We start from the raw sequence: 14,906 nt of genomic DNA, 5'->3' as shown, positions 1-14,906 counted from the left end.
TCTGTCGATTCCACCTCTTGGGTGATTGACTCTGGCGCAACAGATCACATGATAAGTTCTCCTTCTAATTTTTTGACTTATTCTCCTTTACCTGGTAATTCCAAAGTTCATGTTGCTGATGGTTCCCTTTCTCCCATCTCTGGAAAAGGGACGGTGTGCGCATTTCCTCCGTTTTACATGTTCCGCAATTCTCTACTAATCTCTTCTCTATTAGTAGTCCCACCCAGGACTTGAAATGCAAAGTAACCTTTTTTCCTTCTCATTGTTTGTTTCTGGACTTGGACACGGGTCGTACGATTGGTAGTGGTAAGGTCGTCGGTGGTCTCTATGTGCTGGATGGATCCTCTTTTGAAAATTCTGCTTTGACTTCTCATGCATCTACTTCTGGCACTTCAGAGTCTTCCCTTACTGAACTTAATAAATGGCATCGTCGTCTTGGCCATCCGTCTCTTGGCGTGTTATCTACTTTATTTCCTAATTTGATTACAAGTTGTAATCCAAACAATTTTATTTGTGATGTTTGCACTTTTGCTAAACAAACTAGAGCTATTTATTCCATTTCTAACAAAAGAAGTTTAGTTCCTTTATGTCAAGTTTAGTTTCTTTATCGTATCTTAGCATCTTTTTTTCCAATTCGTCTCTTAAAAAAACCCTCCCGATGTGCTGACCGATACTCGATACCTTGCATACACCCTCCCTTGTATTGGTATTTTTCCTTATATTTTTACAGCCATCTATTTATTTTTTGAAAACCATCATTTTTTTTCATTGAATTTTGAGCTTTATTTTGCCGCTTGACCAACTCTGTATGGTTGAGAGTTGAGACTTGATATGTGAAAAACTCTCTTAGTCTTGCCAGACTGGAAAAACCTTTTCCAACATTTTAACAACTGATATAGCATTTTCTCTAATACACCACACAGCAATTATCCTTCATTTGTATTTTCAATCATTTTGTTCTTTTATATTTATATTCTCTTTTCTTCTCATAACAGTTTTTAATGCTTCCATCTGACATTTGTGTTGCCTTCATGTGTCATTCATTGTATTCTACATATTGTGAACTACCTATAATTCTATACCCGTACACTTTTCTTCAACTGTTCCTTTTAGTTTAAGCTTTTTAAGGAGAATTGCAGTGGTTTAATTGACATGTGGAACATGAGCCTTTAGTTGTTGACTTGTAGACATGATTGAGTGTATATAATAGCAGTTTGCAAAACATTAAATTTAGCTTATCTTTTTCTCCCACTCATTAATTAATACTACTTTGTGCTAACGCTCCTACTTTGCTATTGGCAGCCTCTATTTGGGGATGGTGTAAAGCTACTTCCAAGACCCTTGCCTGCGACTGCGGCAGACACTTTGCCCAAAAAAGATGAAGCTGAAGATGACGAGGAAGAAAAAGAAGAGGTTTGTTCTAATATGTGGCAGCACAATTGTTTATGCTCTAGCATTAATTTTTCTTTTAGATAAGTCTCCACTCGAGTTCTCCTCTGATTGGTTGTTGTCTAGATAAGATACTAAAATTATAAACCATGATGGAATGATATTTGCTTTTGATTCATTATGCCTTACCCCGGGGAGAGGGGGTTTCTTATCTTGTGTATTTGTGGGGAGATTTTATTGATTGATGATTTGATGGTAATAGGCTAGATACTTATGACGCTTGTTGTCACTTGTATGGTGGCATACTCTTCTGCTGTATTTGGGAATTTAACTGAAGAGCCCACATTTTGTTTTAGTATGCTCTGATTAAATTTATTGAATAATCCTGTTGTCATGATCATGTCTCCCAACACATAAAAATATCTCTGTAGGTGATGTGTGTTGCATAAACACTTGGGGACAGTAGCTGTAACCATTATGTGTGTGTGTGTGTGTTGGGGGGGGGGGGTTGTTAATTGGTTGCAATCATGTTTGATACATGTTTGCGAATTGGTGGCAATCGTGTTTGATACTTCATTTTAAGTCTATGATACTTGATTACTAAATCATTAATGTACTTATGCTTACGACAATTTAAATGATTAACTAATCATTTTTCTTATAGAACGTGCAATTATGAATGCTTGCCGAACTATTTTCTGGATATTCTAGCTCCCTCACTAATTTTATCCTTTCTTAGTCTGTCTCATACCTCGTCAAACTCACTATTCTTTTCTGGAATTTTTTAAACTATATTGATATATAATCATTCTTATTGTGTTTATATCATGTAGATATTTCTTTACTGTTTATACAAATAATTTTAATGCAACTATGGTTTGATTCTTTGTGAATTAGTTCAAGCTAGGTTTGGGCTGTATATGACCAGGAGAACTACCACAAGAAGGTTGAAGAGTGAGTGCTGCAAACAGTGCAATTATTGGGTAGTCTTTGGTGAAAGTAGAATATAATGTAAAGTTTATCATGAAGAAAGGATGAAGGAACAGAGAGGAGAAGGAATGAGGAAATGAATGTGAGGTGGTGTGAGGGATCTGCCTGTCTTGGTTAATATTTATATTTGATCCAGGAAAATACAAGCATATCTGTGGCTTTCACAGAAAAAAGTATGCATGGGAGCTAACTAGCTAAGTACAACAGTGTCTATGCTACATGCTAATTAATATAAACTCAAAATGACAGAAACTTGTTCCCATTTGACTTTTCAAAATAGGTGCTTACCAGTGTCTTAAAAGTTAATATGTTTTTTCTTTGGACTGAGATATTTAGGCATGTAGTCATATTTGAAATAAAAGAAAACAGGTGAAAGTATAGGGAACTTTTCCTTTGCATCATATTGATAAGTCAAATAACTTAATTAAAAGCTTATTAACTATAGATATTTCACAAAATGACAAGAATCTGGTAATGTTTAAAGAGTGATGAAAAGTCTGTCAGGAAAAAAATGTTTCTAGAAATCATTTACACCTCTATTAGTGGGTTCCTCATTGAGACCTGTGACTCTTGTATGCATTACTTGGACGTTTGTTACAGTACCGCTGGTGTAAAAGAAGGCATCCATCTATTCTCTTCAAATCAACACAATGGATTTTATTTGAGTGCATAGTATAGCTTATTTGAAATGGCCGATGGCATCCTGTTCTAGCATTCCCCTCTACCTATGTCCATATCTTCTCTTAAGTCCTGAGCAGATTTATGAAACCCAGCCCATCCACTGACCCATAAATGAGGCCAGGGCTAAGCTCATTTTGTTAACCGCTGATCAACTGTCCAGGTTAAATTGCTTCTCTTTCAGGGATATAAACACATATTGTAATATATATTAAATAAAGACACATATGAAAGTAACTAAGGCTATTGGCTAGGCTGAACCTCAAAACACTATTCATAAGCCATTATGTCCTTCCCCAATACTTGAGCCTCTAATAATGTAGAAAAATGCAGGCCATGGTTGGGCCAGGCTAAGGTAGGCCAGACCCAGGCACCCAGCCCCACTATCACTTCGGCCTTGGGCCTTGGGTCATGCTTGGGTTGGCCTGCCTTCTGGCCATTCTAACATGCATGTTATTCTTGTTATAGAACTTAGAATCTAATCATTGTGCATAACTCCTTCCATAAGTAAATTGTTATCAAATAAAAGATAAATAAATTCATAAGGCATATCATAAATAACTCATAGAAGGATATGGGTATTGGCAGAAAGGCCCAACCTTTATGGTTCCTACAGCAATTCAACATTATCCATAGAGTACAGGAAAAGGAAAATAAGGGTAAGAAAAATGATTAAAAGACTTGAAATAGCAAAATCATTGGCATTGTTCAAATAAATAAATAACGGGCTTAGTGCTATATATAGTTTGGGCTCGGGCTAGGACAGGCCCACAGGGGGGGACTTTGTCAGCTCAGCCTGGTTCCTCTGTAGGGCCGGGCTGTTCGGACTAAATCCAGTTTCATCCCATTTGCAATTCGGAAAGACCCCATTTAGTTTTTGACTTCGCTAAAGGCTTTTCCTTTTATCTGGTGATATGTATATTAAGGACCACAATACCACATTGTAGTATTTAGTTGTACTGGCTATAGCTTTGAGCATTTTTATTACATTTTATCTATTCTTTGTGCTGAAAGACTTAATGTGTATTTTGTGATATTTATTTACCGACATATTCGAACTCCAGTCCCCCAAGAAAAAAGGAGCAAATGTTGGGAAATTTTGTGGCTAACTATGTTGATTGTATATGGTTACAGGATGCTAGTGCTGTTGAACATTTATCTCCTCGGAAATTGTTACAGAGACACATAAAACGTGCTAAAAGAGTTCGTGCAAGGTAAGTTTCATTTTTGACTTAAATTGATAAAATGCCACTCATTATGATATGATAAGTACTTAACAAACACAGTGATTAGTTGATGAAACATGTAATGTATCCAGTAAGAATTAATGCCACATCCATTATGTTGTGAAAGTAACAAAATCCATATTTGACCATTGCCATTTATTGGTACCCATGACAACAATATTAAAAATTGTCATTTCCTGTTTTTAAGAATTGAAGATCAATCTTTACCTATTCAAGCTGCTCTTCACTTATTATAGCTATTAAACTATGTAGTATGCAAAGTCAGTTGTTAGTCAAATGAATATTTTGCAAAGGATGTTGGCATGTGATTGTAATGACTCAGAAGTCTAAGCTGCATGAGATCCCAGAAGTAGTGATATTCAATTTTGACATAAGAGGATGCTGACTTGGACCTACCTTAAATGGAGTGGCAACATCCGGGGCTTGCTCACAATGTGGCTATGCTATCTTTAGGCAGCACAAATAAAGAGCATCTTGTCCTTGGGGGATGTAATGTAGTGAAGTTTACTTGTTCTTGGAGATCTTGAATGAAGAGGTAATGAATCTTACAGCAAGGTAGCAGTAAAGAAATGGCGATAATTCATTTCTGCAGAAGGAGGTCGGATGCAGTATTGTTTGGACTTGGAAGGCTAATTACATGAGTATGCTAGGAACAGTGATATTTGAATTTTCCATTACAGGAGCTAGCTTGAATTTCTTTTGAAAAAACTCTTAACCTCACGAGAAACTTGATCCCGAAGCATAATGTGTGCCAATCAGCTATTGGAAAAAATAATTTTGTATAATTTTTATTTCACTCCTCTATCCTTCCCATTAAGCAGGATTTGCGATGTCCAAAAGATGCTTGTGTTAGAGTCTTAACTGTCATCGGCCATGTTTTCGTAACCTTCGCAAAACCCTATCTTTTAAATAGAGTGGAAAACTGGAAATTCCATGCTTGCTCACTATGTAGCTGTGGCATCAGGGTTTTAGGTTTTCTTACAAACTTAAGTAGTTGTGTCTACTTAGATTAAATAACATAATTCTAACATTATTACCCCTCTTTTCTTGTTGAGCTTCATTGTGATCCACCCGTAGTTTCTACTTTCTATTGTAGCTTAGCCATCTTGGAGGGAAAAAGTTAAAAAAAAAGAAAATTTATTTATCAAGAAACTGGAATGAAAGTCAAAGAAATGCTCTTACTATGCAGAACATCCAAATTAGTCTAATTTCAAGAATGATAGAGCTGGATACTCTTTAGACTCTGCTTTGGCTTGAATGCTACTTATATTAGGTGATGATTTTAGCGGTACCTTGTAGTGATAAACGAGACATACAGTACAGAATATATTCCTTTCTTACTATAACTATGCAGAACATCCAAATGAATCTAATTTCAAGAATGATAGAGCCAGATCAAGTAGTTATAATTGTGATACATTCTTTTGCTATGTGATGTTGAAGCTTTAGAGTTGCTCTTTTCTGTGTTTTTATCTTGTATCCCACACACCATCCTATATATATATACATATTCTATTTTCCTATCTTATTGGTGCGGCAGGTAGGCAGTCGACACCGTGACTATATTCAGCTAATCTCTTTTTGCATGGATCCTAGCTCTTAAGTTTTCTTTTTAAGACCCATACCCAATCATATATTGCATGGACCCTTCTTTTTTGTTGTCCTTTTTCTTGAGTTATTTGTATTTTTGTTCCCTAGATTATCATTCTTTTTCTAGGGCATTCCCTGCATGCGACGTGCCGCTTCGTCGCCCGATTTTGGCTTTTCGTAGACAAGGGCTCTCACACAATGGCATGGTTGTGCCATGAATCTAGTCCATAAGTGAAGGATTAGGTTTTCTACTTGGAACATTGGATATTTAATGGGTAGAGTATGGAATTGATTGATGTTATGAGGAGAAGAAGGATTAACATTGCCTGTATTCAAGCGACAAAGTGGATGGGTAAAAAAGCCAAGGTTCTGGATGACTTTAAGCTATGGTATTTGGAAGACCAAAATAATAGAGGTAGAGTGGGTATAGTGGTAGACAAAGAGCTAAAGGATGATGTGGTCGAGGTTAAAAGAGTTGGAGATAGGATTATTGCCATCAAATTTGTGTTGGAGAAAGAGGTTGTCAATGTTATTATCACCTATGCACCTCAAGTAGGATTGGATGAGAGTAGTTAGTTACTATTCTGGGAACCCATGGATGGATTAGTGCAAGGCTTTGGGTAGGGAGAAAAATCGTAAGTTACCATTCTGGGCATGTTGGGAAAGATCGTAGAGGATATGAAGGCGTACATGGAGGCTACGGGTTTAGAGAAAGGAATGAAGAGGGAGTATCAGTTCTAGACTTCGTAGTAGCTTATGATCTTTCTATAGTGAACACTTTTCAAAAAGAGAGGAACAACTAGTTACCTACAAACATGGTTTGAGAACTCGCGAGATCTTGGTTTTTTTGAGAAATCGAGTTGAGTTACCATACGATTTTAAAAATTACACTATCTCGGTCGAGTTCTCGGGTAACTCGAGATCTCGGGTCGACCCAGAACTCGACCTATCTACCTCTTTAAAACTTACCTAACTCGACATATCTTGGTCGAGTTCTGTCCAAAGGCCATTTTCTTCCCTATAAGCTCCTTCTTCATTTACTTGTGGATTTCAAGTTTTGACATTCGGGAGAGTTGAATCAGCTACACATTTGAAGGATTCAGCTACACATCTTCAAGTGGCATACTATGTGCAAAACTACAGCAACACTATGACATGGGAATTCTATGTGGATCTTGTTGGGATTGAATACATTAACATATCACATTTTATGTAACATTTGTTTAAAGATTGATGTATTGTACACTTTAACATTTCTTATGCTTATTTAAGTTATTTTAAGAACATTAATTGAATATTTTGATTGCTTTCTATTACTAAATTATGTGTAGAGTAGGGTATTTTAGTACGTCATAGCCTATCAACCTATGGTTTGAAGTGAAACTCATATTTGGACTTTGTTTTTGCAAAATTTGATAGTGCCATTGTGTTTGAATAGCCTAAAATAGACTGAATACCAAGTTTCAGACCCAAACTAGGTCTAAAACCCACTGAGTTGAGGCTTCGAGTCGGAAAAAAAAATGCACCAACTTGGCAAGATCTTGACTCGACTCGGTTTTTCCAAGGGCCGAGTTGGTACCGAGTTCCGAGTTTTAGTACCTTGCCTACAAAAGTGGGCATCATACCAACCAACTAGATTTCTTCCTAACAAGAATGACCGATAGACTGTTCTGTACAGACCGTAGGTTATCCTTGGGGAGAGCCTAACCACTCAACATAGAATGGTGGTTCTGGACATGTGCCTCACTTTACAGAAGCGTAGGATATGTAAGCCTTTTTGTCCTAAGATTAAGTGGTGGAAATTAAAAGTAGAGTTCTTGATTCCATTTATGGATAAAGTAATCAAACAAGGAAAGTGGGACCTTGAGGGAAACCCCAACACGATGTGGGACGAGATGGCGGCATGTATAAAGAAGGTTGCTAAAGAGGTTCTGGGGGAAAGGAAAGGTATTCGACGTGCCCCTAGAGAGACCTGGTGGTGGGATGATGAAGTCCAAGCATCCATTAAGACCAAGAAAGCTTGCTTTAAGTCATGGCAAAGGTCTAAAGAGGTAGAGGATCTAACAAGATACAAGCTTGCCAAAACCAAAGCCAAGAAGATCGTTGTGAAAGCAAGAATGAAGAAATATGACGGTCTCTACAATAATCTGAATTTGAAGGATGGGGAAAAAGCTATTTTTAAAATAGCTAAAATGAGTGAAAGGATGACCAAAGATTTAGACCATGTTCGATGGATTAAAAGCAAGGATGACAAAGTACTTGTAAAGGATGAGGACATTGAAGAGAGATGGAAATCTATGGGTTCCTTAATGAAGACACCACGCATGACAGGGATGCGGAAAGTGTCATTCATAGGGACTCCTCTTCGCGTTGATATGTACGCAAAATTAGGATGCTCGAAGTAAAAGAAGGATGAAAGTAGGCAAAGCTTTAGGGCTAGACGAGATCCCTATTAAGGTGTGGAAGAGTGTAGGACTTTATGGTTTATCCTGGCTAACCAAGTTATTTAACAACATTATGACCACTAGGAAAATGCCAGATGGTTGGAGGAGAAGCTTTGTGGTCCCAATTTATAATAGCAAAAGAGATATTCAGAATTGTAATAACTATAGCGGCATAAAGTTAATGAGCCATATGATGAAGTTATGGGAGAGGGTTATTGAAACCCACTTGAGAAAGGAGACTACTATTTTGGAAAACCAATTCAGATTTATGCCAGGAAGATCATCAATGGAGGCAATTTTCTTATTAAGGAGATTCATGTAAAGATATAGAGAGATCAAGAAAGATCTTCATATGGTCTTTGTAGATCTAGAAAAAACATACGACAGAGTTCTTAGAGAGCTAATCTGAATATTTTAGAGAAGGGTGTCATGTAAATACGTAGACATAATTAAAGATATGTATGCTGATGTGGTGACTAGCGTTGGAACAGCGGGGGGCCAAGGTAGTGAATTCCCAATCTCAATTGCGTTACACCAAGGATCAGCCTAAACCAGAAGCATACAAGGTGAGGTCCGATGGTGTATAATCTTTGCAGATGATATTGTTTTGGTAGATGAGACAAAAGCAGGGATTATTGTCAAAGTGGAACTATGAAGAACAACCTTGGAATCAAAAGGTCTGAAGATAAGTAGAACTAAGCGGTTGGATACTTACCTTATGGAATGTTCCTTCCATCACATTAACTGGGAGATTAATAGTGTCACTGACTCCTTGTCTAGGAAGGTCGCGTCTTGTGCATGTAAGACGTCTTGGCCATTATCCACTCCTTGGTTATCTGATTTATGTAATTCGGATATCTTGTGTTTTACACACTTCAATAAATAAGTTTATCTTTCACCCAAAAAAAAAAAGAGAATATAAGTAGAACCAAGACCGAATACATGGTGTGTAACTTTAGTAGCTTTGGGATGGATAATGAAATGGTGGATATTGATGAAAGGGAGATCCCGCAAAGTGATCACTTTAGATATCTGGGATCAATCGTAAACAAAGAGGGCGACATAGATGACAATGTTGCCCAAAGAATTAAAATAGGGTGGATGAAGTAGAGAGGTGCGACCAAAATACTGTGTGATCGACGTATCCCTTTAAAGCTTAAAGGAAAAGTTTATAGGACTGTCATTAGACCAGCTATGATGTACGGGGCGGAATGCTGGGCTGTGAAGAAGTGTCATATAAATAAACTTGGTGTTGCAAAGATGAGGATGTCAGATGGATGTGTGGGAAAACTAGGGAGGATAAAGTAAGGAATGATCATATTAGAGATGGGTTGGGAGTAGCTCCGATACTTGACAAACTTAGAGAGAGTTGTTTGAGGTGGTATGACCATGTTCAACGGAGGCCTTCAAGGGCCCCAGTCCGGAGGAGCGACATGATCTTGATTGAGGGAATCAAAAGAACCAGGGGCAGGTGTAAGATAACCTTAGGAGAAATGCTGAAGAAAGACATGCTTAGCTTAGGCCTTGTTCCTAGCATGTCCTCAAATAGAGCTGATTGGAGATCAGAGATCCATGCGGTCGACCCCATTTAGTTGGACTTTGATGATGTGATGCTGTTTTTTGTATTACACTCGACTTCGAGACCTAGGACTGAATGTTGGGCAGTTAAGAAGCGGTACGTAGCTAAGAAGGGTCGATTCCCTAGAGTTTGTGTCGATGTTGTATGCCCCCCCTCCTTTTACTTCTTTATTTTTTACCCCCCCCTTCCCCCCCTTCTTCTTTATTGTTATTCTATTGTCTCTTCTAGGATCCATGTAGGCAACCCCATTAAGTTGGGATAAGGCTATGAGGTTGTTGTTGTTGCTGTATAGAGCCGGATACTCTTTAGACTGTGCTTTGGCATGAATGCTACTTTGTGTCTTAATTTTCACCTATATCAGGCGATGGTTTTAGCGGTACCTCGTAGAGATAAACAACACATACAGTACTGAATATGTTCCTTTCTGCTATTTAAACTATCAAAAGAGTCCTTCGAATGACTAAATAGAGATACCGCGGCGTCTCTTATTAATTTAATGACAAATGACTGCTCCCATGATTTGGAATAGAATTTAAGTAATGTAATTATAATAATTTTAGTTAAAGTATATAGTAATACGATTCTGTAAAATAGGAAGTTCTTAATACTGAAAATAATTTTTGACTGGTAATATTAAGCTCTATAGTTCTTAATAATGACAACCCTTTTTTCCTAAGCTATTAGGGCCCAAGTGGCCCAGGTATTTAATGTCCCCAATCTCCTAGGGTGCGATTATTATTCATATGATTTTTAAGCTGTACCTGCTATCAGTTTCCAAGAATTTATAAGAATGGTGTATGGTGATCAAGTAATCTATACTGCTGCATTTGGTATGCATGCTTGAAATGCATTCTAGGAAATCATACCAAACGCAACCTTAATTTCAAAAGGTCCACTTTATAATTTCATACACTTTCAAAGTTTAGCTATATGGTTCATTCTCTTTAACCATGGTTTAGGGTTTAGTTCTTAAGGATGGGGTGCCCGGGACCCACAAATATTGAGGTTAAGAAGATGAGGTGACAAATATACGTTAAATAAATACTTGGACCAGATGTTTAAGATATGGGTGGAAGACTAAGGCTGCGTTTGGTCTGATTTCTTGGAATGCATTATCGACCTAGAATGCATAACAAACGCAGCCTTAGATTCACTACTCATGGAAGATCTAAACCATGGTCTTCTATAGTGTGCAATCTAATGTTTGACAATGGCTGCAGATTAAGAGAAGAACGGCTGCAACGGATTGCACGATACAAACAGAGGCTTGCTCTTCTTCTTCCTCCACCGGTTGAGCAGCTCAGAAATGATGCGACTCCTGGAAGCTAATTCATTGCCTAGATTATCTGACATTGTCACTGGATATGCCCTTGTGCTTATGCTTATCCTGCCTATAACAACTTAAAAGAGTGCTGGACCAGAGGTACTTTAGCAAGACAAGGATGAGAGCATAGAGGCACCCAAGTTAGCTGGCATGCAGGATCCAAGTGGTGGTTGGTTAAGCATGCTGAAATACATTTCTCAGTTTCTTTCTGTCCATGAGAAGTTATTTAAACTTCTTATGTTAGTATATTGATGCAGAAGATGTGACGTGGAAAGTGATTGTGAGAACAAAATGTTAGGTTGGGAGAAGCTTTGGGTTGCTAAATTTACATCTGTAACCTGATTGAAGTGGGGAATAAGAGATGCCATTTTCTCTGCTTCAAGATTTCTCTTCCATTTTTATTATTTTTCATTTTGAACATTTTTTAATGTTCCCATCTACAAACAAATGCTTGTATGGTTGCTCTTAGCCTTAAAATTTACCTATTACAGCTCTTAGTCTTTACTTGTAGGGGAATTACAACAACAGCAACAACAACATAGCCTTATCCCAACTAAATGGAGTTGGCCACATGGATTCTTGCTCTCCATTCATTTTTTTATAATAGGAATGATCTCTTCCTGAAGAGATCCTGAAACCTAACTTTGGCAGCTTAAGACCCACTGAGCTAAACCATGAGAATGAGAGTTTTCCTCTTTACAATGAAAACAGAAATCACAAGAGAAAAATGAGACCATAACATACTGGATGTCACCAATGACAACAAAAACATCAATCGGCGATTGAGTAGATTTGTCAGCAAAGGAAACAAACTAGCGCTTGGGAATCAGAATGAACACGAACCATGCTAATCCCAGAAAACAGAGACCATAAAAGACTGTTTTGCTTCCTTGGTTGGGAGTGATTTGAGCAATCCATAATAAGGTAATTATTTCCTATTCCTTGAATTATATTTTGCAAACGCTTTTTTTCCGGAAAAGAAAGGGGGTGGGGGAACAAAACGTACATCTTCTGAGTGCAAAGTTCATTAAAGTTGCTAATTAGATGGTTTGATTTTCTGTGAAAGTGAAAGTTGCTTATTGTGTTAGTAATGGCCTAAAGGGTAGATTAAAGCACTAAATCGATTGATAAATGATGAGACGCTCAAACCCAGAAGGCCAAAACATATCAGCTGTTCCCAGGGTTTTAAATAATGGAATAGGGAACTGAATCAACTCACTCAATTCTGAATCAATTCACAAACAACCGCTTGGTCGGTTGGTTGGTGGTTTGTCGGATGAAGTGCATGCCTCTCAAGTGATCAAGGGATCGACTCTCCTGATTTGCATATCATTGATTGAGAACCGATAAAAACCGCTTAATTTAATAATTGGTTTTGATTTGGGATTTCGAATCATTTAATAAAATGTTTGGTTCTAATTTTCTCCTTTCATACCTTGAACTGAATTGAAACCAAACCAAACCAAACCGATTAACCAATTAACACCCTTAATATTTATGAATCACCTTTATCCAAAGCAAGGTACTGATTTAAAGCTCTTAATCCTATCTCTCTTGTTTGTGCATTAGTGGTATTAAGCATAATTTGGCTATGCATTTCAGGAACATGGATCTCAATTTTATTCCCCTTGATTAATTGATTCTTTTGGTCCTCAGAAAACCTTGGACTGGTCGGTGGAGATAAAATCTATTCTCTTTATGAAGGTTAATGAAAGCAATGTGCACCTCATTGTCATGTGAACTCCTTTTGCTTTCTACTCTCTGATGATTTTCTTTTTGATGTATACACTATTTTAAAATCAAAAGAATAGATTTTGCTTATTCAGTTCATCAAAAGATAAGAGAATCAATTTAGTTACTCTTTTATGCACATCTTGCTTTCTTCTCTGATCTGATGAGTTTGGTGACTCTTGGCAAGTTGGCCTTTTAGTAGATGTTACAGCCAAGGTTATTAAATCGGAATCCAGGGTCAAATGGGTCCTTCATTTTTCAAAATTGGTCTAAAAAACCCTAGAATCGGTCGTATCATATCGGCTGGAATTGGGATCGCTTAGGGTTGATTCGATTGATCTAATTCCTATTTTTGGAACAATGGTTATAGTCTAGAATACATACGTTCGTCCATGGCTCTGTTTACTTCTCCTCAAAGGTAAGTGAAAAGGCAATAGAAGCAACACTTATGACAACTTGGTTTAACTACAAAGTTATGATAGGATCCGATGCTTTAGTGTTGGTATATTTTTATGTTTTGTCCTTCGTTTCTTCAATCCTGTCGATTATAACCTAGTGGTCATGGGTTTGAGTTTGGAAATAACCCCTTTGCGAAAGCACGGGTAAGATTGCGTACATTATGACCCTGCCCAGATCCCGCAGTGGTGGTAGCCTCATGCATTGGGTACACCTTTTTAACGATTCATACATCATAGATTGCAATTAAGTTCTGACAATCCGGAATGTTGTAATTAAGCAAGGAGAGGAAGCAAGGAGAGGAGGAAAAGAAAGGGAGAACCATTGATGTTTATACTTTAATTAAATTGGAATTTAGGAAAAGCATGCATAACAAACAATTCTCTAAGCTGAAGCTCTCATGAAAAGGTAGTGTTTAATGGGATCTTTATCCTCTCAATTACATTGTCCGTACTTGAGTCAAGTACATCTAACAGTGGAGGCAGAAATGACTATCCTACCCCTTGCCCAAACACACTGCCCGAGGTGGGGTCCACCTCCCTCTATTAGATGTACTTGACGGTCAAGTACAGGCAGTGTAATTGAGAGGATAAAAATTCGTGTTTAATGTACAAGATCACACAACTTATGTTGTACGTTATCTAGTGGCACTACCATAACGGTTTCTTTTTAAGAATTTTTGAAAAAAACTGGGTCAGGATCGTCTCCAGGGAGCATGGAACGCCTAGGGCGCTATCAGCCGTTGGGTTATGCTACAGACATCCCTAGGCGTGCGCCGAGATGTGTGTGGCACGGCTCAACCGTTGGATGTCCCCTGGTAACACCCTGGGCGCACGCCTCCCTGGAGACGAGCTAAATTCTATTTTTTATAAGTTGTCAGTTTAAAGTGAAAGTGGAATCATCCTTTATTTTTTAGTTTCCATACATTTGGATCTACTCCATTTCATCTATTTTGTCAAGTCCAGAAAATGCAAAGTTAAAATTATTTAATGAAGATGAAGAAAATTTATGGATTTGATTTCTAGTTTATTATTTTGATTAACATTTTAAATTGGTTGATATTTCTTTTATTTTTTTCATTTGAGTTGTTGACATGCTAAGGGGTAAAGAAAACTAGAGTACAATAAATCATTTATGACTCAATGGAGGGGGAGCAAAAAAAAAAATGTAGATATAAGGTAACAAAATAAAATCATACAAACAAGATATTTAAATATATATTGGGATTCATAAAAGTATACTTAGAAATCGTTAGATTAGTTATTTATTTTTTGTTCCTTTATTTACACATTGATATGAAAGAATGTAGGTTCATTGCTAAAAGCCTAAAAACTTATCATAACGCTATCTGGTCACGTGGTCAGCGCGATTTCTGTGCTAATACACAATACCACCCTGCCCTGATGGAAAGATAGAAATTCCACTCAGATCGATACTTGTATGCACTCTTTCATTGGGCAGTGTGCATGTACAGGCTC

The 14,906-nt window shown here is 37.5% G+C and overlaps 1 protein-coding gene across 3 annotated transcripts in view; it reads left to right on the top strand.

The window, feature by feature from the left end:
• The window catches only part of LOC122641317 (mucin-2-like), a 30,862-nt gene extending 19,239 nt beyond the window's left edge, over positions 1-11,623 (top strand). For 2 of the 3 annotated variants that reach the window (XM_043834516.1, XM_043834515.1), the window contains exons 5-7: positions 1,303-1,413; positions 4,192-4,271; positions 11,138-11,623. In XM_043834516.1, the coding sequence (XP_043690451.1) occupies positions 1,303-1,413; positions 4,192-4,271; positions 11,138-11,246 (300 nt within the window). In that variant the 3' untranslated portion in view covers positions 11,247-11,623. The remainder of the gene's footprint in view (positions 1-1,302; positions 1,414-4,191; positions 4,272-11,137) is intronic. The other variant, XM_043834517.1, reaches the window with a different exon arrangement.
• The last annotated feature ends 3,283 nt before the right edge of the window (positions 11,624-14,906 follow it).

Source organism: Telopea speciosissima, chromosome 10 (genome assembly GCF_018873765.1).
Source record: "Telopea speciosissima isolate NSW1024214 ecotype Mountain lineage chromosome 10, Tspe_v1, whole genome shotgun sequence".
Taxonomy (NCBI): Eukaryota; Viridiplantae; Streptophyta; class Magnoliopsida; order Proteales; family Proteaceae; genus Telopea; species Telopea speciosissima.
Note: the sequence above shows the minus strand (reverse complement) of the source record. Positions and strands in the feature narration are given on the sequence as shown.